At 40.3% G+C, this 25,827-nt stretch overlaps 1 protein-coding gene across 1 annotated transcript in view; it reads right to left on the bottom strand.

Annotated features, from left to right (window-relative positions):
* Positions 1–4,187: 4,187 nt before the first annotated feature.
* Positions 4,188–25,827, bottom strand: part of ULK2 (unc-51 like autophagy activating kinase 2) — a 40,686-nt gene continuing 19,046 nt past the window's right edge. The window contains exons 11-28 of the mRNA XM_009278193.2: positions 23,535–23,585; positions 23,076–23,164; positions 22,193–22,364; positions 21,188–21,248; positions 20,846–20,938; positions 17,571–17,708; positions 16,356–16,501; positions 16,041–16,121; positions 12,941–13,227; positions 12,624–12,817; positions 12,012–12,121; positions 11,054–11,206; positions 10,106–10,314; positions 8,722–8,900; positions 7,682–7,800; positions 7,160–7,317; positions 6,136–6,271; positions 4,188–6,030 (exon numbers count right to left, since the gene is read on the bottom strand). Of these exons, the coding sequence (XP_009276468.1) occupies positions 5,963–6,030; positions 6,136–6,271; positions 7,160–7,317; positions 7,682–7,800; positions 8,722–8,900; positions 10,106–10,314; positions 11,054–11,206; positions 12,012–12,121; positions 12,624–12,817; positions 12,941–13,227; positions 16,041–16,121; positions 16,356–16,501; positions 17,571–17,708; positions 20,846–20,938; positions 21,188–21,248; positions 22,193–22,364; positions 23,076–23,164; positions 23,535–23,585 (2,444 nt within the window). The 3' untranslated portion in view covers positions 4,188–5,962. The remainder of the gene's footprint in view (positions 6,031–6,135; positions 6,272–7,159; positions 7,318–7,681; positions 7,801–8,721; positions 8,901–10,105; positions 10,315–11,053; positions 11,207–12,011; positions 12,122–12,623; positions 12,818–12,940; positions 13,228–16,040; positions 16,122–16,355; positions 16,502–17,570; positions 17,709–20,845; positions 20,939–21,187; positions 21,249–22,192; positions 22,365–23,075; positions 23,165–23,534; positions 23,586–25,827) is intronic.

Below are 25,827 nucleotides of genomic sequence, written 5' to 3'. Positions count from 1 at the left end.
TGGGGTGGGGAACCTCTCCCTCCCCCCCCCCCCGAAGTTTCGTGACATTTTCCCAGATCAGCATTGCTCCCCGAGGCTGGGGGGGTGCCCTTTAGCTCAGCAGGCTGCGCCCGAGCCACGACTCCCCCCAGACACAAAGCTTGGCTTTCGTGAAGTCAGTTGGCTTTGCTAACAACTCGCGGGCTGGGGCTCAGCCAGCACATGAACATTTCACAAGCTATTGCACAAATCTCAGCAGTAAACAGTCTGCCGTGGAAAAGAATGACGAGCAACTGCCAATACTTGCATGCAGGAGGCAACATGTGAAAGAAAAACAGGCTCGGCTTGACAGAGCCCTTGCACTGTGGTATATGAAAAGGAGCTGGGTTTGCATTCAAGATGACGCAGGTAGGAGAAGTGGGGACTTTCCTCGCAGGAGCATTACCTGATGCTGACCCGCTCTCCCTGATCCTGTTAGCATCCTTGCAGGCAGGGCAGGTTGGAGCTCTGTCCAGGCACCGTGCTGTCTGGAGGTCCAGGGAAAATTAGATAAGGAGTCAATGCTACTGCAATCAGAGTAAGTGTCTTTGAGCTCTCGGCGTGATTACATTGTGCCTGGGGAAACAGTGCTGCGCTGCATCCTCTGCAGGCAGCGCACCCACCACGGGATGTCTGCAGGAGCGGGGAGATGGTGATTTACCTACGTTTTCCAGAGTGGCCATTCGCCAGAGCCTGCAAAATTCTCACCCTTCAGCCCGAGGGTTTTCATGCCACAGCAGTGCTTCTTGTGCTTGGTGTCACACACAGCACGCAAACGTCCCAGCTCCCAGTTCATCCCAGTGGCCAGCAGGCTGGTACCGTGCCACGCTTCTGCAGAACACCTGATCTTGAGGCTCCTTGGTATTCGCAGAAATGAGACAGCAGCAGCGTGGCTGCATCCTGGGAGACGGTCCCTTTTGGTCCTTCTCAGGGACATCTTTTAGCCAATTACGGACAGGAAACAAGGCTGAGGGCTTTTTAAGTGTTGCAAAATATCAGTTGAGTCTCCCCGGAGCAGCTGGGCGAGACACGCGGATTTCAGGGAAGTGGGGGATCTCAAGTGAGATGGAAGATTACCCCAGACAGCACCTGATGAAACGCATGGTCTGCAGCGTGCTCCCCACGCCTAGGAGCTGACAGTATTTTCTATTTTTATTCGGTCACTAAGAAACAATAAAGGAGGGAACTATTTATGGGAAAGTAATTGAACTCCAGAGGAATCGGGAGGTAAGCAGTGCTGGGGGTGCTCTAATCCCCAGGGCTATACTTAACAGCAGCAGGAGACATTTTATTGAGCAGACTCCCCTCTCCCCTCCATTCCTCACAGCCCCTTGCTCTCGCTCCCCTCTTGGAGTCAATTATAGCAAGGCACCACGATGAGACAGGCTCCTGCTCTGCGCTGGGCCTGAGGAGCATGCCTTTGTGCTGTTCCTTGCCCCGCTCCCAAAAGCATGCAGCAGAGCCTGGGGAAGGAGGACTTTGGTTTAGAAGATAAGCTGTGCAGTATTTGGTTTCAAGAGTCCACCAAATAACACAGCTAATCAATAAAACGTTTTTTTCACTCACACACCACAGTCACAGAACTTCAAGTTTTTAGCTAGGCTGACGATCTTCAATTTCTGCTTAAATGTTTACCTAGTCTAGAGCTCCAAGTGTTTTCTAAAAGTCACACAATCCGGCCAGTGGCACAAGAATATGGGCAGATACAGAAGCCCAACCAGCACTCAATCATAAAAGCGGGTACAGAAGATGAACAACAGGGAGAGGTTTTAAGGAACCTACACGAATAAATGCAGCTCAGTTCATTTATGGCATCACTTGTTTTGAAAGCTGTGGCTGATCTCACATTTGCAAGAACAAGATACTGTGTAGTACAGAGCCATGGTCTGTGGGCTGCATTGTAGACATAGCTGGGGCCATGGAAAATGTGAAAGCGACACAAAGAAACAATGAAAATGATTGGCACAAAGACTGCAACAAGACTCAACAGCACCACTGGAATTTAGTTTGCTTTCAGCCCAAGAGGAGGGGGGAGCCTGCCACATACAAAAGCCTATTGAAAAGGTGTTTGTCCGAAGAAGCAGTGCCAAGACTTAGTTAGATTGGGCTCCAGCTGACTTAAAGACCTCAAGAGAGGGGTTACTGAGCTGTACTGCACTGATCTACAGAAAGGAGGAGCTATGTGGGCACTTACTAAAAAGCCACAGCCAGGGCTATGGCTCAGGTTGGACAGGGAAGTTCAGGATAAAAGGAGATTTGCTTAAAGACTTAAAAGGCATCCTGGACAGTCAAAAGATAGTGGCAAGCAGAGATCTGAGCAGACAAAAAAAGTCAAAGGATCAAAATTTAAAAAAAAAAACCCACAAGTCAAAAGTCAAAGGATCAAAATTTAAAAAAAAAAAAAACCACAAAAAATAGGAGAGGAAGCAGGAGTCAAAAAGGAGGTGGGTCACAAGCCAGCCTATCTCAATTTCAAAGCCTCAACAAGCTTTGAAAGCAGCAGTATCCAGCTTTTCTTGCTCTAGACGAAAAAGCAAGCTTCCCTTTTCGGTGCAGCTGGGCTGTGCACTGCAGTCAAAGGATCAAAATTTAAAAAAAAAAAAAACCACAAAAAATAGGAGAGGAAGCAGGAGTCAAAAAGGAGGTGGGTCACAAGCCAGCCTATCTCAATTTCAAAGCCTCAACAAGCTTTGAAAGCAGCAGTATCCAGCTTTTCTTGCTCTAGACGAAAAAGCAAGCTTCCCTTTTCGGTGCAGCTGGGCTGTGCACTGCACAGTGCTGCGACACCAGTGGATCACAACAGTTACTGCCTCTGAACCCAGAGGTGACAATAGTAATACCCGGACATTGCTGTACGAGAAAGCAGCAAGAACTATGCAGAACCTAGCGAGTCCCAGGAACAACTTACACCTCTCAACTGAAAAATGTCTCAGAATAATTTGTAGTACCTTAGTTGCAAGTTAAATTAACTAGATTTCATTCTCCGTGTCAGAGGAAGGGCTGAGAGTTCCACTTCCTGCTTATAAAAAGCAGCAAGTGTCAGAATCAAAACGCGTTTTAGATTCCTCAGTCGACATTATACACTATGGAGAGAGTGGAACAAGTATGGAACATGGTGCTCTTGAGTAGATGCTAGAGAGCTGAACTAGAAAAGCAGCACATCAAATACCTCCTTTCAAGTTCTATCTTTCAAAAGGCTGAAAAAAGTATTTGGTAGAAACAAGCACCTGCTGTTCAGTGCAGAGAGCTGAAGACAGAGGACAGCTTCAGGATCTTTGTGGAATGAGTTTATGCAGAAAGACAGGCCATGAACATTGGTCTCCTCCTCCTGAGAGCAGCAAACAAGAATAGCCCTTTTCTTCTCCTCCTGTTTGTGCAGCTGTAGTCTTGCTGGCAAAAGTGGAAGGAGAATGAGCTTGAATCCTGAGGAAAAAAAAAAAACACAACAAAACCCAGTGAGTTCTTGGGAAAAGCAGCCTATCTCCTAGATTTGTGCATTAAGGCTTTTGCTTTGTCCCTAGATTCATGTTCAGACGTATCATTAGCACTCCCCGCTCACTCCTTCCTCATCCTCTTTTATCGTTATGTGCCAGTCACAAGCGTAGGGGTTTTTTAAATAATACATTGGGAAAAATTTGACAGTACAACTAAGAAATACAACAGCCACACACCAGCTACCACAGCACACCTCAGCTGGGGAGAAGATACTAGCTACAAGGCGGACAAAGCCTGTTTTTCGTAAAGTTTGCATAGAAATTGTAACTTACTGCCAGTTTTTGTCAATTAGCTCTGCATATGCTGTTTTGGCAGCCCAGACAGCTCCTCTTTGCTAGAGGCACCTTGCTGAAAGAACATACAGCTGTTACCCAGGAACCTGCTTACCATATTTGTTTTCAAATCCAAGTTTAAAAAAACAAAACAAAACAGGGTAAATTGTTTTCCTAAAGCAAGTGAAAACAAACTCAGGGACACTTTGTGCCAGAGCTATCCAGAGATAACGAACTCAAGCGAGTTGCCCCATCCTGCCCTGGTGGCATGTCCAACTGCTGAGGCGAGCATCTCTTGACCCAAGCAGGGAACATTCAGCAACTCGTTTAACCAGCCAAGTACAGACCATTTCTTTGACGTTAACACCGTTGGCCTTTGGTTACAGAGACACACAAACTTGGTTTTACCATAGAAACACTTCTAGTGTCAGCATTTATTTTACTTTAATATACATTTATACAGGCCATAATAAAAAGGCTATTACGCAACAGTTCAGTGAGTTATTACCTAGTTTCAAGAATAATGCATGCAATTACAAAGGAGAGGTAGAAACACCGTATTAAAGACCTAAAAATACAAACATTATATAAACAAACACTTTCAAATTAACTGTTGGAATTTCATACAGATAAATAAGCTAAAAAGTACATTACTCTGTCAAAGTAAAGGAAACACATGGTTATCCGAACACTGAAACAATATTTTGATGTGTAAGCCCTGTACAACTTTGTCAAATAGTTCAGACCACTGTGTTTTAAGAGGATTAAAACAATTTTGTCCTGGAGAATGGTTTATTCAAGTATTCAAGCAGTTGAGTAACAAAAAAAAGTCCCAAAAATAAAGTATAGGAACCATTTCCAGAGAATCTGATCTGCCTAAATACTTCGCAAATCACTGTCCTGATGATCTCATGGGATGCTTGAAATGATAATGCCTATAAGGCTAAATGAAGCTTCCCACCTCTCCCCCAAAATGCACACAAAATAATCCTGATTTTTCACACACTGTATGTAGATATTCTACATCAATTTACCAGCATCTCAAACCCCAACATTATTTTCTGTTTTTGCATGGTTCCTTGCAGAACCTTTCAGTTTACAGTATTTATAGTAATACTGCCCAAGAAACAAACTACAGAGAACTGTCATTACACCCCTAAAGACTGCAGGCATTAATGCACATATCGCATGCACAACAAAAGATGCAACCAAATCTATATAAAAAGCAAACAACCAGCAACTCAACATTGCTATTACTGAGAAAGTCCAGAGCAGTAGTTTACTCAAGTATTAGACAAACAGGTATAAAATGGAAAGGTTCACGTGAATACAAGTTTTTACAGTTTGTTTGAAAGTCTTCTAGAAGCTACATTTGAAATTCTGAAAAGAATTTTATGTACACTGAAATGAAATTCAGCCAAGTCCATTGTGCCTTCTTTCTCTTTTTTATATAGTTCTTCAAAAAAGAATATACAGTTGCTTTAGTAAATTAGTGCAAAACAAAATATTTTGGAAGAAGATCATCAAACTGTATCCACATCAGCTGAAAACCCACTGGGGATTTTGCACAGATGGAGCACAATTTCTTCCATTACCATCTTTCCCCCGTGTAAAAGAGCTCTTTCTCACCATCCCTTCATATGACAAGCTGAGCCATGTTTACAACATGTGAGCTCCGATACAAGCCAGCTTAGCCCCGAAAGCTTCGAACAGCACTTGCACATGGTTAGGGTTTCCCAAATTCACTCTGCCACATTTTTCTGACAACTTAAAATTTTTTTTCACAAACTTTAGAGGGAGTCTTCTGAGGGAAATGTCTTTTTGTACCTGATGCAGAAGGATCCACTCTCTATAAACCTCATGAGGAAAATAAAAAAACAAACCCTGATCGTTCAAGTTCAAAGCACATGTACAAGGATCAGTTTGAAATGTGAAGAGAGATTCTTTTAAATTCCATTGCTAGGAAGAAAAAGGAGCTGCTGGATCGGTAAGGCAAGTGTACTTTTGGAATTTCTCCTCTTTGAATATGCTGCTGTTTCTTTGGTAGTCACCACAGAAATGTAAGAATCATCTTCCACGTGGGGCAGAACAAGGACAACAATTAAGCTGTAGTGAAAAAAGGGCAGTATCACTGATGTGGTCCCTTATGTTCACACCATCTGGTCCTCGGGATATTCCTACTGCTCATATACAGCCACTGTGCTGTAGCAAAGTGCGGAAAGCCTTCGCTCGATGCTAGATTTATCTGGAAACAGAGAAAGGTAAAAAATAGGTAATGACTTCAGTGTTACTTTACAATGTGTTAATTCCATGTAATTTTCAGTATTTTCATTATTCAATATAAACTTACACTTGTGTACATTTTCTATATCTGCAGGGTCTTGCAGTATTTTAGTCAGTCCTTCCAGCAGCAAGGCTGCTTTGTGGTATCGATATGTAATATCTTCAGTTTGCTGAAACATCTCATCCAGAGCTGCCGACTGTACCTGGAATCATTCAGGAGATTCAGTTACATAAACTGCATTAGGCAAGTAATTAAATGAAAAATTCAAAATGAATGATATGTAAGTGTCATTAAGAAACTATTTTTCAGCCTTAATTTAGCCGATCTGGTTTTATAACTTAAGACAACAAAACGAAGTCTGAGAGAACATAGCGCCTGTGCTGTATTAACTAAGAATATTCTGCACATATAAGCTATAAAAGCACTTTTTGATCTTTTGTGTTTACATGTGTTACAACAACATATGAATAAATATGCTTGTTCTTATACCTACATTCTCTCGTAAAGACGACAAATTAATTGTGCATGGCTACACCACTATCAGGGTTAAGCACAGTATTTGCCAGTATCTTTTGTGTGACACCTATGTTAAAAAGACTTCCCTCTCATCAAAAAAGCAGTTAAGTTTCCTGTACGGTTACTGCATCTGCTCCACGGCAGATAGAAAGTTTATCAGTTATATGAAGAATCTTCCACATGTTTGCTACCATTTTTGCTTTGTATGGACAGGCTGATGTTCTTCAAATTGACCTGGTAGATTGATGAAGCTCCTTCTGTTGCTTCTATGCTCCAGTAAGCCTTACTGGATGAGACTTCAGCACACAGGGCTATGTGGCTTAGGAGTTCATTTCCTAGTGTTTATGTACCAAATGTGCTGATGTAGGGGAAATGTCCCTGAGGAGCAGCATCTGCCAGGAACTTTAGCCACAGTTAAGGCAGGGCAGGAAAGAGAGTGAAAGACTAACAAAAATTACCATGAACAGAATTCTGGAAACACACATTCTGTTTTTTGGTTATGTAGAAGAGATACGTGAGAAAAGGAAGCGATTCATCTCTGTGGCCTCTCATTTAGGTAAAAGGAGTGACTTACCATTTCTACAGCACAGCTGTAGATGAGTTTCTCTGCAGTTACACTGTTGATTTCATCAATGAACCTTTGCTTGTCCGAAAAGAAACGATTCAACTTTTCCGTCAATTTCTTGCACATGCCGATACAGAATTTGTATCTCTCATTGAGGCTTTTCACAACTGGAAGAAAGGTAAGAAGAAATTAAAAAAAAAAAAAACCAACAAAAAACAACACAGCCTAAGTTCAGCTTTTCCCAGCACTAGCAAAGTCAATCTGTTTAAACTTGTGCTTTTAATGTTTATTTACTCTGTCACTTCTATGAATTAAGTATATATCAAATAATTTCCATTTAAAGTTAATGACTGCCCATTTCTTAACAGTTTCTAGCTGTATCTTTGTTTACTATCAGAATTGTGCAATTGTACATATCTACAATTCTCTTGTACAGAAGAAAACAAATGAATGTTGCAACTTAAGCTTTTTGAGTGATGTATCAGCAAAGAAAATTCACAAGCAAAGCAAATTAGATTATGTTGCATCTACCTTGCTTAACAGCAGTGGATGGGTTCAGTTTCCCCGATTTGACCTGTGCTTTGGCAAGATGCAGAGAAGATGCTAGTAACTGCGCAGCTTTCATATACAACACCAGCTGCTCTACTTGTCTAGGGAGGGGGGGGAAAAAAAGAAGTAATTATGTAGCAAAACACCTTTCTTGAACACATTCAAGCCATGGGCAGACAGCACTTTTTAATCACAACCCTACACAGGACCCAGCAGCAGCAGCAAAGGCAGACATGTTTAAAATGCAATGCCACCCCTCCCTTCCCTTCACAAACGCTCTGTCACGGGTTGAGAGTACATCTGCTCATCTAGTAGCTGCAGCAGCAAATGCAAACTGCTTTAATGTAGGCATTTTAAAAAGGAACACTTATTTGTGGTGACTGATGGCCCGAGGTCAATGTCTTAGCACAAGCAACTGGATGTACTTTTCCCGCAGCATCATTTCCTATGGAATTCTCAGCTGTGAAAAGCAAACACTTTGCAGGTTTTTGTGGGGTTTTTTTTGTTTTTTTCCCCCCAGGAAGAAGGCAGGAAGTGGAACTGCCCTTTCCCACCACTCCAAATTTCTATTATTTCTCATTGTTTCTGATTTTGTATTAGGGCTGATTGGTTCCACTGAAAAAAAGTCAAATTTGGACACTCCTTCCTGCTTTCCCAACCTTCACCTCAGTGCTACTGCTTCAGCCTGGCTAACAGGAACAGAAGAGGGCCCGGATCTGACAGAAGCCGGTACACGAATTTCCAGGCTTAGAAGTGCTATGCTGCACTCAAGCCTGAACTCCTCACCACCTTCCCCAACTTATGTGGCAGGCCAGTAAACACTGTTCTTTTATTTGTCTGCTAGCAAATGTCGCTCTATCCTTTGCTCTTTCTGATCTGTCCTCAGTTGTTAAAAATGTATTCTTATAAAAGATTCTATACAGTAAAACAATCACTCCCAACAAAAAGGGCATAGTTCAAACACATTTTTGATGTATTCAATATTCACTAATTCTCTTGATACTATTTGACCGCATACTTACCCCCATTCTTTGCTTAGCTGGCTGATCTGATCAACAACTATGCTCTCTTGGATTTGGTACAGCGATACTGCAGAAGTACACAGGTCTGGGTTTCCTCCTCGTACTGCTGTCAGATCCAGAACACATTCTGTAAATGTCAGCATCATGTTTAGATGACGCAGTGTATCTGTATGTTCTCTCTGTCAGAGGGAAAGATGACAACAATTTAACCATTATAAGCCATAAGGCTTTAAGTACACTTAAAACTCGTTAATAATTTGAGGATTTCTTGGTATGTCAATTCTATGCAGAAATCACATTGTAGCAGAGCCAGCACTAGGGACAACAGAACCAAATGGGTCCAAACAGATCAAGAGATATTAACTTGTTCTCTTTGTTAACGATTTCAAGATAGTGTAGCTTATACTTAAGAGTCTTTTCAACAAAGCCAAAGGAGTTGGGACATGGAGTTCTATGTTTGTTGAAACCTGAGCAACTAAAGGAATCACAAGTGGGATATATTACTTGTTATTATATTATCAGCAACCCAAAAGTATGCTCGGCACTTGTATGAGAAGCCAGGAGGAACATTTGGCTTTTATTATATAACAGACTTGATACCTACAAGAGAACTGATCTAAAGCTGCATACTTATCTACTTCACTCTAATTTACGCTTCTTGGTGACTAAAACGGATACTACATGCATAGTCTCTGCTAAAAAAAAAATTAGCCTTCAAAACTAATCAAACATATCTTAGCAGTATTTATAATCTTTTCATTAGTAATACAGGTCTAAACATATTTTAAACTCTATCTGTGGGAAGAATACAGCATACTGTCAAACATTCATGTTACAACATAGAGATTCAATAGAGATCCAAACACCTTCCAGCAAGATGCGAATGAGAAGACAGAACAGCAGTCTGCCTTGAGAAATTTACAGTCCAAGGATAGCATTCTGGTGAAAGACCACCCCAATTTGTGTTTTTAAAGTGTCACTCCTCCACACATTTTAAAAAATATAGGACACTCTTCCCACAAGTAAGATTTAATGTTATCCACTGACTGTGAAGAAGCAGTTAAAAACAATGCCCAGAAGGACATTGCTACTGTCAGCACCCACGTCCAGAGACTTGGCATTAAAACAGAGGCCTCTTTGGAAGGCTCTAGTGAACAAAAGCAGTCATGTTCCTTTGGTTACCTATTGAAATACATGAAATGCCAGGAGTAACTACCAAAAAGAAATTGGCCACAATTGATACAGGAGTATTTTCAAGATCTTAAAAAGGAGTATGTGAGACAGTGAAGAGGAAACTACGAAGTGCACTGAGCAGTCCTGTTTTTACCACGTCTCTGTTTTAGCAGCATTATACATTATAAAACATTAAATTATTTTTTTATACCTCCATTAAAGTTTCCTCAGGCAATTCAGGAGCTTCAAAAGTGATAAAGCCCTCTAAGCTGGGAGGCGAAGTACCATAAGGCATGTACTTCAGACTCGGAGCTGCCTCGGCTCCCGGAGGAGAAGAACCCATATAAATACCAGGAGGAGAGCCCATATATACACGGCCACTAGTAGAGCAGAGAGACCCTCCAGAACTGTTTGATCCAACTACAAGAAAAATAACACACACATTCAGTCTAATAGGTTGTTCCATCTCGCAGCACTGAGGCTGCAGATGATAGCAAATGACAAATCAGTAGTCATCAGATTCACTCTTGGGAGGCTCTCCTCATTGTTCCTTGCATCACTCTGTAGAGAATGCAAAAGCTACACCTTAATGAACAGTGACTTTTTATAACACAGATTCTGGGAAATGGTTGACAAGGATTCCAAGGCAGACAGCCCAACAGTACAGACCAAAGGTTGTGCTGTAGTTCACAAAAGCACACTGCTGCAGACTCCTGCTCATCCTGAGCAGATGAAGGCCTTTACCTTGAGATCTTCGATATTTGGCAACATAGCTGACACATGCCGAAATGCAGTCAGCTCACACCTCTTGTGTGCCATTTCTGGTACAATGCACAGCAGCAGGCAAAAATGCAGAATCAGAAATCTAACTTTTCCTCTCCACTTTTGTCACAGAGATCTATTATGCTCCCTGTGGTGGAGTAAAGCTGTGTACACAGGAGGTTACACACCACTGTATCGTAAATCCGTGCCTCTGGCCCTCTCTTTAGGAGAGAAAAGGCAGAAGTTGCCCGATATTAATCTCTACTTTACAGAGCACTTTTACTGTATGGCCTAGAGGACCTACTGTGCAAGGCAGTAAGCAGGTTACTGGCCCAAGAAGTAGGCAAGCCTAAATATTGTGTTTGAGGACAGTCCACAGTTGTCAGGAAAGTCTTACCTGAGGTGGTTCTTGTTCTGAGGACCATATGGGTGCAGGTAGGAGGGGTGGCGCTGCTTGGAGGGGACCCAACAGTAAACATAACAGCCCGAGAACTTGCCCCGCCTCCCATGGAAGGAGGTGCCATTGCAATTCCATAGGCCCCTGCTGGAGCTGGAAGAGAAAATTTCAGCAAGTTAGTCCCTATTACATATAATCATACCAATAAGTAATTATATGCAGCAAATTGGAGCACTGCAGCACAACATGCTTTGATGTAGATCCAAGACTTGGACTAGTTAGAAGTTCTGACAGCAAATACAACAAGCTGAGTGGACAGCCTTGGCGATATACAAAAAGAGTCAAGAGGCAGTCTTCATACATCTTTTTACCTTCCATCTCTCTCCACTCTACCCTCGCCTAGAAAAGAGCAACAGAGGCTCTGAGAGCCTCAGGACACCAGTCCTGCAGCAAAAGATACAACAGAAAAATTCTAAAGGCAGACCATGACAGGTCTGGAGGCTAAAGACAAGCCCTGCCTGCAGAACTCCTTCCATCTGCTCAAAAACAAGGTGAGAACTCCTGGTGACCACTTGGGGCAAGGGACAAGCTGGGGGAGGGAAGAGGAGAAAAATGACCCAGAATTACATAAACTGGTTTTCATAGGAAAACAAGATGGAATTAGGAAATAAACAGCCACAAATGTTGTATTAAAAATAAAACCAAATAAAAAAAACCCAAACCCCTCTAGCGAGTATAGGCAGTTGAGATATTTCTGTGTTTAGCACAGAAATAGATATTTTCCTGTCTCAGTTATTTTTAAAGCTATGCTGAAGAAATGGAACATATCCCCTTCTGTACTGAGGCTAAAAATTGACAGAACCAATTATCAAAGTTGGAAGCAGAACTGTATCTAGTTGGCACTCCATAAAACCCCTAGCACATAAAGACAGCTTGGATGTATCAATCTGTTCCTTACCTGTATCCATCGGTCGCTCTGTATTTAGGCTGTCTGTACTGCCTTGATATAACTGGCCACCAAGGGTAGTCTTTACCTGTTGATCTGATAGCTTCCCAGTACTAACAGATCTAGACAGAAAAATGTATGAATTCACAACAAAGTTCTTCAGTAAGATCCTCCTATCTAACTTGCAACTAAGGCTGACTTTCAGATTCTTGGTATTTATTATAGAGAATCCTTCAACAAAAATACAGAAAATTTTGAAGTCTTGCTGTTCATCATGGACCTACTGAAATAGAACTAACCATAAAGAGACCTTTTTCTCTTAAAAATTCATATTGCAAATTTTGCATATAGATTTTCAAGCAAAAACTGTCACAGAAGCAATGAAAATTCCATATTCAGATAATCAAAACAAAAGGGAACTAGACAGCAACACAAAGTGCTCCAGGAAGTCCATGCTATATTTATACACAGTACAAAATGTTTCTGTTGTATTCACCAAACCTCAGCATCTCCTCACAGCTCACTTTTTGCATGCTCTTCCCCTCCAAGTTGCTGTGTGCAATGTATGTTCTTCTGCCAAGTCACCTACCCAACTTTACAGGTTATAAATATTACAATGCCTACCTGCCAAATGTAGTTTTACTGTGCTGTTCTCCTGCCTGCTTTTCACCTCCTTGGGTCGAGTGGAAGTGCGTGAAATCCCTTGGGTCAGTGATGTCTTTAGGCTGCAATGGGGTATCTACCGAGCCCTGGCGATTAGCCAGGGCCAGCAAGTTTGAGGACGCTTGAGTTTTAGGTATTTTGAAAGGAGCTGTTGCCTTTAAGAATCAAGACCAAGAACACACAAAAACCAAGGTTAGAACCCCAAAATATTCTTGGGAATTGTTTCAGGCAGCGTGTTATCACTTCACATTTTACTGACAGTGGCAAACTTAACAAACCTTAGTAGGAGAGCCAATGATCGTTGGTAATGGATTTTTGAACAGCCAGTCTGAACTCCTAGGTGACGATCCCATATGTTTGGTAGGTGATGTTCCCAAGCTACCTGGCCTGCTTGGTTGTGGAGAATGACTGTATCCATACCCAGCATAGGATGGACATATTGGGTCTGAATGCTGCTTTCTGAGCTTCTGCTTGTTTTGGTAAATATCTGTGAGAGTAGGAGCACTCTGCAACCTCGCTCCCATCAAATGTGACTGTGGAGACTGAGATGGTGGTATCGGAGAACCTGTGGGGATGAAAAACAATGACGTAAAATTCTACTTGCAGTGCTTGGAAAAATCTATCAATGAAGCCCAAAATGCCAGAGGTCAATATTAAACTGAAAGGAGATGGGACTGCAAATATCGTGAGGTATGTTTGATCATCAACTCACTAGATGGCAAGGAGAACAGATTTAGCCTGTCGGTTATTCGGACTAAGGCTGATGAGATGTTCAAGCTGCCAAATAGGCAAGATTTCAGGGTGACAGCTGTACTGACAGCTGCAGTACCTCTGGCAACCTGCATCAAGACAAATGAAGGGTTGGATTCAACAGGAATGGCATAACCAATACTGAAATTTCAAGTGCAGCCACCAAGACTCTAGGTTGAATAGAGCTTCTCAAGTACTGGAACTATATTCTTGCAAACAAGTGCATGAATGCAACACTGCATGTTTATGACTTGTTTTGTACATAATGACTTCATTTGCAGACACAAAAGGCAGCTCATCTCATGGTTCCTGCAAGGAAACTAGGTACTAAAAAGAACCACATTATTCCGATGAAACAGTTTGGGATCATAACTTTGGGCAGTCATTTACTTTTTAGTCTGTTGGACTGAATCTTTTTCAAAAGCTTACTACGTACAAAGGAAGTCCACACTTAAGTACAAGTGCAAAGTTTCTCCTAAAGCAAATGGAAATGGAAGAGCTGTAAGCAATCATTTAAACAGAGGGCTTTGGGGAATTATCTCTTATGAACATCTCACCTACTCAAAGGTGCCCTTCCTTTTTCAAAATAAGGAACCTGAAATTTGATGAAATGGTCTCTTCCTTGTGATATTTTTATGTCTCATGATGAGGAACTGTGCAAAGTTACAAACAGTACATAAGACTTCAGCTTTATGGCCATAGCTTCCCCGATAAAATGCCTATCTTTGTAACCTCAAAGAGCTGACACTGAAGCGACAATTTCACTCACCTTTTTAAAAAAAAAAAAAAAAAGGGGGGCAAAACTGAAATGAACCATACTAATTAGGTAAGATTTTTAAGAACTGGCCAAGACAATCTTCTGAAATAGGCTCCGTTTCACAAATGTATGCTCAAAAAACCATCACAAACTTCCTGCAGTTTGCTCAGTAAAGTGCCAAGCTGTTAAGACACATCTTTCAACCTTCTTAAGCCTATGCTTTTGCTAGTTAGATTTTGAATATGAGCTACTTCATCTTGATTTCATTCCACTCCATTAAACAGCATGTTTTAGAATAGCCTTTCTGCCTGCCGCTCCAGCAGAGGAATCAAATCTATTTGTCCTTAACTTCCCAGCCAAGAATTTGCTTGTTTGAAATCCCTCTGCTCATCTGTCTCAAGAGCATTGAAAGTCGTCACCTGTTGTTTCAGAAACCAGTCTAAAATCTCACTGGTTACTGTTCTAGTGTCATTGCCACCACAGGGAAGGCTTCTGAATTAGAAGCTTGTCCTCTGCTGCCACTGGCAACAAGAGCAGCTCAATTAGTTCAGAAGCTACATTACGACAGACATCTTCCGTCCTTAGAAAATCTCAGTACAGATGACCTCACTTCACCCAGAAGCAAAAGACAGCTTCCCATACCCATTTAAACGCTGAGAAACAGACTTGCTGCAATTTGTGGTATTTTACAAATAGAAATACCACTGTAGTAATTTGAAATTAAGAAATAAAGTCAAGCAGGAAAAGAATGCAGGAAACAGATGAAGAAATGAAACATTAAGTACCCTTACAGCCATAAAAACAGTGCTGTGGTATGTTACAAGTCAGTTTAACACTGGCAAAAGGCACTAAACCAACAGCCCTACAAAATTCTATCCAAAGAAAAGATGCAACAAGAAAAGCATACACACTGCTTTGTGTTCTCTTCACACACACACCTTTTTTTTTTTTTTTTAAGAGAAGAGACTATTTCAAATCTGAGGATTCACTCATTCCTTGTCTTTTGTTGAGACTGACAATGGCATAGCAATTATGAAGGCAATTTTTGATACACATCATAGAACTTATTTCATATGGATGAAACCATTCCCAGATATTCGAAATATGGCTACTCCAAGAAATGAAGGCTCTATCATCTCCAGATGATTTTGGAAATTGTTTAAATAGGGGAAAAACCCACAATGCAGTTTCAACACCACCTCTTCAGTGTTTTAGATAAAGAAGAAATTGCACCCAAAATGGGCATAGAGCAAAAGAACGTGTTGCTGAATTGTGTATTCTTATGCCCAATCCTTCTGGCATTACAGTGCGATTCCATCTTTAACAGCCTCAGAACATCTTCAAGTCCTATTTCTCCCTGATCTTTTTTTTTTTTCCTGCTGGCATGCCATAATTTCTGACTTGCAAAGCTTACTGAATGCTTAGCAACACTAACATCAGATCCCAGTCAATTTCCTAAGGGAATGATGAAAGCATGCTACACGCTGTACACGGGCAGTTCTTCCTCCCTTTTCTGAGGACTGGCATGACAGAGCTGGTCTATCAAAACCAGATTCTGAGAAGCATGTTACTACCATTCATTATAATCCATCCACTTCCATCCCTGTTTAAAGACAGGCATTATCAGAGTTGCTTTTTCATCTTAAGAAAAAGGAACTTCAGTCGCTCTCTTACTGTGTAGGGAATTAGTTATGCGGAAAGGTGTCTTTACACAGCCACAATTGGGCTAAGTTTCTACAGAAACAGCGCGCCACTTACCCAGCGTCTCCTATTAACCCATACTAGTGTAGTGTTGGCTCTCCTCCCCCTTCACAAAACGCTGTAGAAGCTCTATCAAAATAGTACTGGTTCTATTGTCCAAAGTCACCCACCTGAGAAGTTTCTACTCCTTGATTCATGTCCTTGAAGTTGTCCGCAACAACAGTGTCCAAGCTGCTCAGGTATGGTTCCAACTAAGCAAACAAAATCAAAATGTCAATTTATACTTTATACTTCACCAACAAGTGAAGGTAAAGCAAAATAAAACCTACTTAGTTTACTTCTATAAGTCATTTAACAGAAATTATTTCTGCAGATGTGACCTAGTTGGGCAGAGTTCATTTTAAGATAATTTCAAGCAAGAATTAGTGTTCTGAATTACTGTTCCAGATGAACCTTCATTAATGGCTAAGAATTTATGGGCTTACCTAGTGGTGAAGGAGAATATGGTCTAGAAGATCCTGTGGATAGCCTGCGCCCAACACCCTGTGCAGTGTCAGCTGGTACTGGAGAACAGGAGCCCATCTTCATGAAGCCCATTGGGCTAGTATTTGATCGTCTCACAACTCCGGCTCTAACAAGGTGAAAAGAACGGTTACGCACACTATAGTAACTGCGGTTCCTCGATACAAGCTTCAGAATCCCCTAAGCAGTATAATGATCAGTTAAAGAAAATGCTGATATTTAAAGAGAAAGCTGTAACGTTGAAGCTTATCAAGCTGATAACTTAAGCTAAGCTTCCCATACTGAAAACAAGCAAGATTTAATTCCCTTTGTTCACACTGCGTTTTTAACTTTTAATGCCATAATAGTCTGTTAACTGGAGAAAATTAAAACAGATACCCCTTAGGACATGTATTTCTAATCTTCAAACAACTCGATCATCAAATTTTGAACTTTGCAATCAAGTGAAATGTATTGCTGCAAATACCCATTTTTATGGTAGGAAAAGGAAGGAATCTACAACAAAGATTATGACGAAGTTTGAAGTATTTGGTCTGGTATACAGGTCAGATAACTGAGAACAGATTATTTAAGGGAAAAGCACTTCCCCAAGTGTAGCAACTATTATAAAATCAGAGATCCTGAAAAAATGCAAGGACCCATGGGTTTTGTTTTTATAAAGATCTCCAGAGTTCCAAGTAGTCTGTTTCTGAGTCTTCGATCTTTACCATCCTGATCCTGTAGACCACAAGGCAGAGAATAAGTCTGGCACACTAGAGCTTTTTAGTAAGACAAGCTGGTTAACTAACATGCCAAAAATTGTTTCCTTGATATTCTACAGAACAATGCAATAATCTCATCACTACATGTGTGAAAACAAAACGTAACCTATTACTGACTTTCTAGTTTATGATGTAATGCCATATAACACACAAAGAGGAATAAAAAAGCAAGACTTCATCTTTTCACCTTCTTGGGTTGCATTTGAGTGAAAGAACAAGCTCATTTTATTTTCATGAAAAATTTCAAGGGCCCATCCAACAATCTTGAGATTGTGAAGGACTAATTAAAATGTCTCTTTAGTATGTTTTTGTGCAGAAAAAAAAATGACATCAGCAAGAAAGCACAGACATCTGTCAGGGTACAAACACAAACTAGAACCAAGAAAAAGGAGTTTAAAAAAAAAAAAACAAACTCACCTTGGTGATCCATGGGGGTTTGACACGGGGCTGGCAGTAGAGGAAAGGTTCTGTTCTATGCGCTGGTAATTCCGTAGCTGAGTGGGAACTGGGATAGGTGCCGTTTCGCTGCGGGGGGATACTGAAGGCTGACAATGCCTGAAGTTGGAAGGTATGGAGGCAGGAGATGAATACAGGCAGACAGGGCTCTCTCTGAATTGTACCATTGTTGAAATTTCAAGAAAATCTAGGAAATAGGCAAATAAGCTGCTTCTGCACTCCCTGCATGCAATATAATCTTAGCTTGTCCTAATCTAGCTCTAACACTTCACAGGGGAAGATCAGGAACTGTTTGTTACTACCTTCCTTTCTTATACTGGCTAGTATCAGATCGAGCTGAGAGTGCAGGACTAGCTGAAGCACTTCGTCACGCATCACAGCAAATCTACAGATCCCTCAGACTTCCTGCCAGTCAGCCTGCTCTGTTTACCACGCTTCAAAATAACGTTCTAGGAAAACCCACTGCGCTAAGAACAGGAAGTTCAGCAGCGGGGTTGGAATGTGTACAAAAGCCACCAAAGCACAGTCAGAGATATCCCAAGAGACACCGTGAACTTGCAAAAGGAAAACACGTTATGTAATCAACCCCTGACAAAATGACCAAAACCACACACCTGAACATTAATCCACAGACTCAAACTGCAGATTAGCATTACCCAAGTTCAACTGAAGTGTCAGTGACCTGGCTTACCTCAGTCTACTATCTGATAAGGAAATCAAACCACTGCAACGTAACCAGTTACCAACACTTTTAAAAGAAGACAGAATTCCGTGGAAAGAATTTCTAACGAATGGGCTTTTTGGAAGAGCATCAGTTTAGTATCTGGTCCGTTATTGACCACCTCTTCAGAGAAAGATTAGAAATTCTTAGAGGAAATGTGGAAAAAAGTTCTACCACAAGCTCTAGAAAACAAGCAGTTACAGCACTCACTGCATGGCTGTAGCTGAACAGAAATCTGGGTTTCTGACTGTATTTGTCCTATTCTCTTTGCTACCTCTGAGAACGAAATACTACTTCCTAATATGCAGAGAACTTCCTTAGCAAAAGAAGTTTGTCCTTTTATTGCCACCCAGTTTCTAGATACTACAGAGTAATTTGGAAGTCAGCTGTAAGCACACAGTTGGCGGAAGGCCTGAAAGCGTCCATGCGAGGAGAAGGTCTCACAAGTAGAAACCACACAAAGGCAGTGGGCAGCCTGCTACGACTAACACAACACGCTGAGGTAGCACAGGGAGGCTCCCTAGGCCTGACCTCTGGGAGAGGGGAAGCAGATGTTATTTAAACTGTGACAGTGACACTGAGGAGGCCATGAAGGCACTAAAACTTTTAAAGTACTCAGCATGGAAAATGCCTTCCCCTGCTCTCACACAGCTTTGCAGGTAGATCCAAGCAAGCTCAGCGAGCCATGAGCTAACTGGAGGCAGCAATGCTGTGTTAGCGTGGTGGAGAGGCATGGTACAGTACTTGGCCTTCCATCAGGGCTCCCCAGCTCAGGCCCAAAGCTAAGGTCTGGTTAGGCATCCTCGAGTCTGATGTAGTTTGTTACTGGTTAGAGAAAATGCCATACAGATGTGTGCAGAGTTGCATGCAAACCTTGTTTCTGTGAGATCCAGAGAATAAAATCAGCAATTAACCACAGGAGAGTGAACCGCCTCTACCTACTGCCCATTCTGGCTGGAGCCTGAGAAGTGTTACAGCTTCTTCTACCTGACATAAAGCAGCATAACTACGGGTACAATTAATTCAGTTTGATCAGCTAATCAGAAAGATTCACTGTTTCACAGGGCATAACCTTTTGTAAAAAAAAAAAAAAACACAAAACAAAACACCAAACAACCCAAAACACACACTATGAAAGTACATTTCTCAGGAAATAAAAAATCAAAACCAAAAACCAAAAGCAGCATCTTACAGAATATCAGACACACACTCTGCTTCCTTAAGACCATGCCCCAAGCAGCCAGTTAGTTACCAAATTTACTCAACCAATAATTAAATCAAACTATTATAGTACAAACACTGAAAGTGTGAACAGTAGGCACCTCTTTCTAATCACAAGACCATTTAGCTCTTAACTTAGTAACGTACAGATAACTGGCATATTTTCATAAAACCTGTTAACTCTAAAAACTGTGACACCTGACATAATTTAAAATAGGAAATTACAATGTATTTATAATACATTGTACATGACCAATCCAGAGCAAATGGATCTTTACAGACAAACCATCCCCATTATCTGCCCTTAAACATAAAGGGTAAGACTAAAGCTGTATTGATAGCCCATGTCAGCAGATTTCACAAACTGCACAAAGATCAGCACAAAGTAGCAAACTTTTCTTGTGACAAGCATTTCTAAACAAATAATGCTGACTCACAGCCCTGTAGTACTAGCATAAGCCAAAAATACACCCAACATAATAGCTTTATTCCCCATTTAGCCACTCATCCTCTTTCTATTTGTACTGAAAACATTATGAAATTCATTACTTGGTCAAATGACACTTCTGTTTAGATATTACATGAGTAGTTAAACAACATGATTAAGCTTTACATTTTCCAATATAATACAGGAAAGATTTCAGGCACCACTGATAAATATCAGTTCTACTTCAAACTAGCAGAAACTTTGCCTACAACCACGTGGAAGAAAGAGGACTTACTAACAGTCCTGCTGACAGAAAAACTGCAATATGTTTAGGTCTTTCATGTGGCTTCTTTGGTATCTTGTGAGAGACAAACATGAAATTCACAGTAATCTCTTGCACAGAAGCCACACCCAGTTACCAGACACAAGACAATCCAGCCACGAGACACAAATCCATAGCAAGCTGGGCTTTGCAAGTTCTTCACTCACAACTACTTCTTAAAACGTACACTGCATTCAACATCTTGACTTACTAAATGAAGACTGTGCTGTGCTTCATAACACCAAAAAGGACAAGTCAGTTATGTCTCTGAAGTTCCTGCTTTCAACCAGTTCAAAATTTAAACAGACAAAAGAATGCTATCTTTCCTTAGGGAAATCTTTTAGGGATGCATCAGAGCCAGAAGTTAGCTATGCAACTGTCAGCCATTAGAATGCATTAAGTGTAGAGAGCCTGGAAAAAACAGGTCTAGCTTCTATTTCAATTCAGTTTCCAGTAGCCATCCACAATTTAAAAAAAAGAAACCAAACATATAGTAGCAGAGAACCTTTCTAAAAGAGAGGAAATACTAAGCCTACATCACGCACCTGTTAGCTGTACCAGAAGCAGTGCTTCGAGAAGAGGCTGAAGATGGTTTCTGTACAGTTCCTGAGCTTCCAGAAATAGTTAATGGCGACTGTCTGTGAAAACAAAAACCACTGTCAAAAGACAGGTCTTCACATCAGAGAAATTATCTACTTTGCAGCAAAACTCTGAATTCAGGCTGTTTACATATTCATATTAAATTCAACTTGGTATATTAATCTTTAAGGAAGTCCACACACAGCTATGTAAACCCATCACTGCCAAAAACCCAGCAACCCCTTCTACAGCTGCAGTATCAATTTTAGAACATGAGACTTCTTTTGGATAAAGTTCAGCACACCTACCCTCCACACATCAAGAACTCGCTTGAAGCCCGCCTGCCAGCTGCTCCCAATGGCATATCATCTACAGTAAGCAGAAGAACACATTGAAAACCCACATCATGAAGCAGAATCTTAAAAAAAAAAAATCTCCAATATTACTGTTGTAGAAATAACCACTTCTGACAAACTTCTGTGAACATACAGAAGTTTTCCACAAACTGTTTTGTGTATGAAAATACCTCAAATGTGACCTACAACAAAAATGTAACTGGGGAAGGCATTTCTTTAACAAGTTTTTTTGTTGTTTGTTTTTGTTGGGGTTTCTTTTTGCTATAGTAATTATAATAATTTTGAAATAAAATACATTGTTTAAGAGTACAAGGTATCAGCATTGGGAAATTTATAATAATGAGTGACAGAAACCCTTCAGAAATCAAGGCACTCATTTAGTCAAATATTTTAACACGAGTTGATGGCACTGTATAGAAATCAGCTGACTAGCTTCCCAGTGGCAATTCAGGTTTGGAAGATGTTGTAAAATGACAACGTGCTACATCCAAGTCCTTCTACTGTATAAGCCCAGTCTGATGCCTTACCTTTCATGTTAAGCATTTGTTTATGTTTCTACCTGCATTTGTTTATTATCTAAAGCTCTACAGAATGGACTATAAACCTTCAGTTAGTCTAGAGGTAACAATGTGCCTGCCTCCACCAAGAGAATCCTTGGGCTTCGTATCAGCAGTTGTTTACAACTGACTCTTCCCTTCTACTGCCAAACCCCAATATTTTCCATGACTTTAAATCACCTTGGTATCTTTAGCATATCTGGCTACTCAATTGAAAGTGAAAATGTCCCAGATGGACATACATGCAGGTATACCAAACAGTCTCCCTTCAAACTAAAGAAATGAGTTCCAATGTGAATTGAGACACATTTAGAGAAAAGAGAGCCAAAGAATAACAGGACATAAAGGTATGTTACAAGTGGAAATTGTTTTAAAATGTAAAAATAAGGAAGGTTCTTACATGAGTGGTCTGAAGAGATGTTGTGTGGGACAAGAACAAAGTCATCTGTGTCACAAGAGGAGTTCTTGCTACTGGTACTGGCAGAGTCTTTAGAGACTTGAAGATAGTTAGGAGGACCCAATGGAGGGGAAGACAAATTTTCTTCTTGAATATGCTGCATGTCTGGCAGAGACTGGAGGAGGGGGTGGGAAAAAGAAAGTAAAAAACCCACTGTAAATCCAGTGATTCAGAATGTAGAATTGCTCTTTTAACTATGAAGCTTCTAAAGTAAGAATCATCACCAGCTTTGACACAAAAAAAAGATAAATCTTGGGCCGTTTTTTGTTTCTTAAGTATTTAGAAATATAAAATGTATTTGAATTTGGAAATTTCAAATACTGGATAACCCTGTAGTGTCAATTCAGACAGTTCTATATTAAACAGGCTGTGAATTTAAACAATTGCAATTTATTCAGTCTTTCCTGATGATACAGATGCACCTCTTCCAAATACCACATAAAACTGAAGTCACCAGTTTGTATCAGTATAAGGGGCCCTAGCCAAAAAGGCCAATTCAAAAATTAGCTGTAACATTCATTAAGTTCCAAACCATATTAGCATATCTAAAGATTTGCTACTCTAGCATTTGATAAGTATATGTATTTTTTTTTCTTTAACAAAAAAGAACAACAACAAAAAACCCAAAGTACAAGACAAGGAGCAAGAGAGAACCAAAACGTTAATGCGATTCTTCTAGCAAAAGACAGGGATATTCCTTGCTCTGTGCTCTTAAACACGACAGTTTACACTGTTCAAGGATTTAAAGATCTAAAATTCAATAACTCTCAGCTAAACATTACAGAAAATATTTTCTAGAGATTGTTCTGTAAAACAGAGAACTTACTGGAGGAGAAGCAAAACGGCATGAAGGAGAGCTACCACAGGAACTGCCAGAGACTGAGCCTGCATATGTGGGCACTGGTACAGGACAAGCTAGAAGAGGAAAACCCAGGGGAAAAAAAACAGGACTAAGATTTTGGAAGGCTGAATTTCAAACAAACTCATTTCCTCACTGCTTTTCATTCATAAGCCCTTATACAACTTATAAGCACAGCACATCCTAAAACACACAAGGGTATTTTAAGTTCAGTTGAAACGTCAAAGGAACTAGTAAATAACTATCACATTTCAGTCTAGCATAATACAAAAAAGGATTCAACACTTAGCCTCACAATAGAGCACAACAACAAGTCAGACTCAGGCAAATGCCTCATAAACAGTGTGATATTTGGCAGATCTTTCTCCGTTCCAGCCCCCAACATTCATCATTTACACAAATAAGTGGAAAAACAAGACTACTTACACTTTTTGACTGTTGAAATCTGATCCAGGAAAGGGTGGTTGAAAAATGCTTCTATAGAACAAGAAACAACAGCCATGGTGAGTAAATATACAAAGGACATAGAATTTACAGACTGTATTGCAGATGGTGATAAATGGTTGCCTTCCCAGAATCAGTATTTTGGAGCCAGAGGGTGAAGAGCTTACAAAAGATTAAAGCCTTGTATGTTATATGTTGCTATAGCATTTGGAAAGGAAACAAAAGTCAATTGAATAACTTCAAACAACAGCCAGCAAGGCAAATCAGACTGAATTACTGGAGGACATTTTATGACTGCACTTAAGGATCATGTATACAAGAAGCCTTCCTATACTCCTCAGGAAATTATGTTCTCCATGTTAATATGGTACTACTTCAGTTTTAATTTGATCTTCAAAATTATGAGCATCTCTCACATCAAATGCTGAAAGTATTTTCACTTCTGCCTTTCCCAAGGACTGACGCTTATTTCTGAACCCATTAATACTACTCCTTAGGTGGCCAAAAATCACAACACAGAGCAGCAGCCATTCTCCTTCCCACTTCCCAACAGCAGAAGTGGGAAGCAGAAATAAACACAATTTCTTTAACAATTTTCTCAGTTAACTTATTACTGTCACAATAGAAACATTTTGCTTTTGCTGTAAATGGATATGCTGAGATGCATTTAATTGACGTAGCATAACCAGCTGGCTGGCAGTTTACACGGAAAGTTTTATTCTACAAGAAGCGACCTTCAGCTAGTTAGGGGAAATTGAGGGTTGGTAAAAGCTAGCTGCTGAGCTTTGTGAACTTTAATGTTCTAACAGTTGAGGAAAAACAATGCTGTTCATCAGACCTAAGCAAATAACAAGGAAAAAAAAAAAAAAAAAGAAAGAATCTGAGGCCTGCAGTATCTCCTCTTCCTTCAACAACACTTTCTTCCACAACCCGATAAGGAAGGGAGGCTAGCTATAACGCAGGAACAATGTAATGATTAACTGTAACACGAGGATCAGGTGTTCTTGAGCTTTTGTACAACACCTGCTGTTCTACTTTATATTGCTGGAAGATCAACAAGATTTCCCATGCTATTTTTACTTTAACAACAGGCAACTGGGCTCAGTTATACACTCTCCCTTTCACTCCCTTTGCTAAGCACATTCCAGAGGAGCCCCTCTGAGGCCCTTTAAGTGGCTCAGCCAAGGAAAACATGACTTTCATCACTACCATTCTGCTTTCTATTTTTCTTTCTAAGCACAAATGTGTTCTCCCACTACCACAAATGATACAGTGAATTTCCCATGTTTGAAGAAACTGTAGGGATCAGCACACTCAGAGTGCAAAGTGGAATAAATTACTCAAAGTCCATGTTTGTGATGTATTAATTCTTCTACACATATAGATTTATATATTGACCTCTGAATACTGTCACTATCATTTGGGACATTTTACCCAATTATCATGAGTTTTTTCTGGATCTGACTTCTACTTAAGTTTTTATGTACAGCAGTTAAATCGAGTTATGTCAGTCACATCTACACACAAAAACCCATGCCTGGTTCTCAGAAGAGCAACACCTTAATTATGCTATTGATGCTTTAAATTCCAAATTACTAAAAAAAAAAAAAAGTCTGATATTTCTTGGAGCAAAACATAGCAGGAATAGAAAAGGAAAAAAAAACGTAGCTAGGAGAGTCTTGAGCTTCAAGTAAAGAACTAAAATGCCTTTTGAATCCTCCTCTCTCCACAGCCTAACAAATACAGTCTTCTTATCACAAATACACAAGGGCCACATGTGATGAATGAGTCAATTTGTGTATTTCAGTACTGCATCAAAACCAAGCTTGCATGCGTAACTAAAGAGCAACAGTGAAGTTTCATAAGCAGAAACAAAAACTGAGCATGTCTGACTTTTGGTTGCAGCTCACCCTAGGATCTCAACATCACAAGAGCTAATAGTTTATGGTAAGGAAAGAACTGGGTCTTATCTACAAAGAGCCTGAAGAGACTTTAAGGTTTAGGCTCTTTCTTGCCATTCCATAGATTAAACTGGATGAGTCACCTATCTTGTTGCTAAAACAAATCTCAATATAAAGCACATTGCTATTGATATAAAATATTAATAATAATGAAAAAGATAGTTGTATTTAGCTAAGTTTAATTAACTAAAAGTTTAAGATTAACATTTCCTGGCAGCTATGATAAAACTGCAATAACAAACAGTGCTATAAAATTCAAACAACCAGCATGAATAACATGACATACAATATGCAGCTGAGAGGAACTAATCAAG

Source organism: Aptenodytes forsteri, unplaced genomic scaffold, assembly GCF_000699145.1.
Source record: "Aptenodytes forsteri isolate BGI_AS27 unplaced genomic scaffold, ASM69914v1 Scaffold66, whole genome shotgun sequence".
Classification (NCBI taxonomy): Eukaryota; Metazoa; Chordata; class Aves; order Sphenisciformes; family Spheniscidae; genus Aptenodytes; species Aptenodytes forsteri.
The sequence above is the reverse complement of the archived record's forward strand: the minus strand, read 5'-3'. Positions and strand labels throughout refer to the sequence as shown.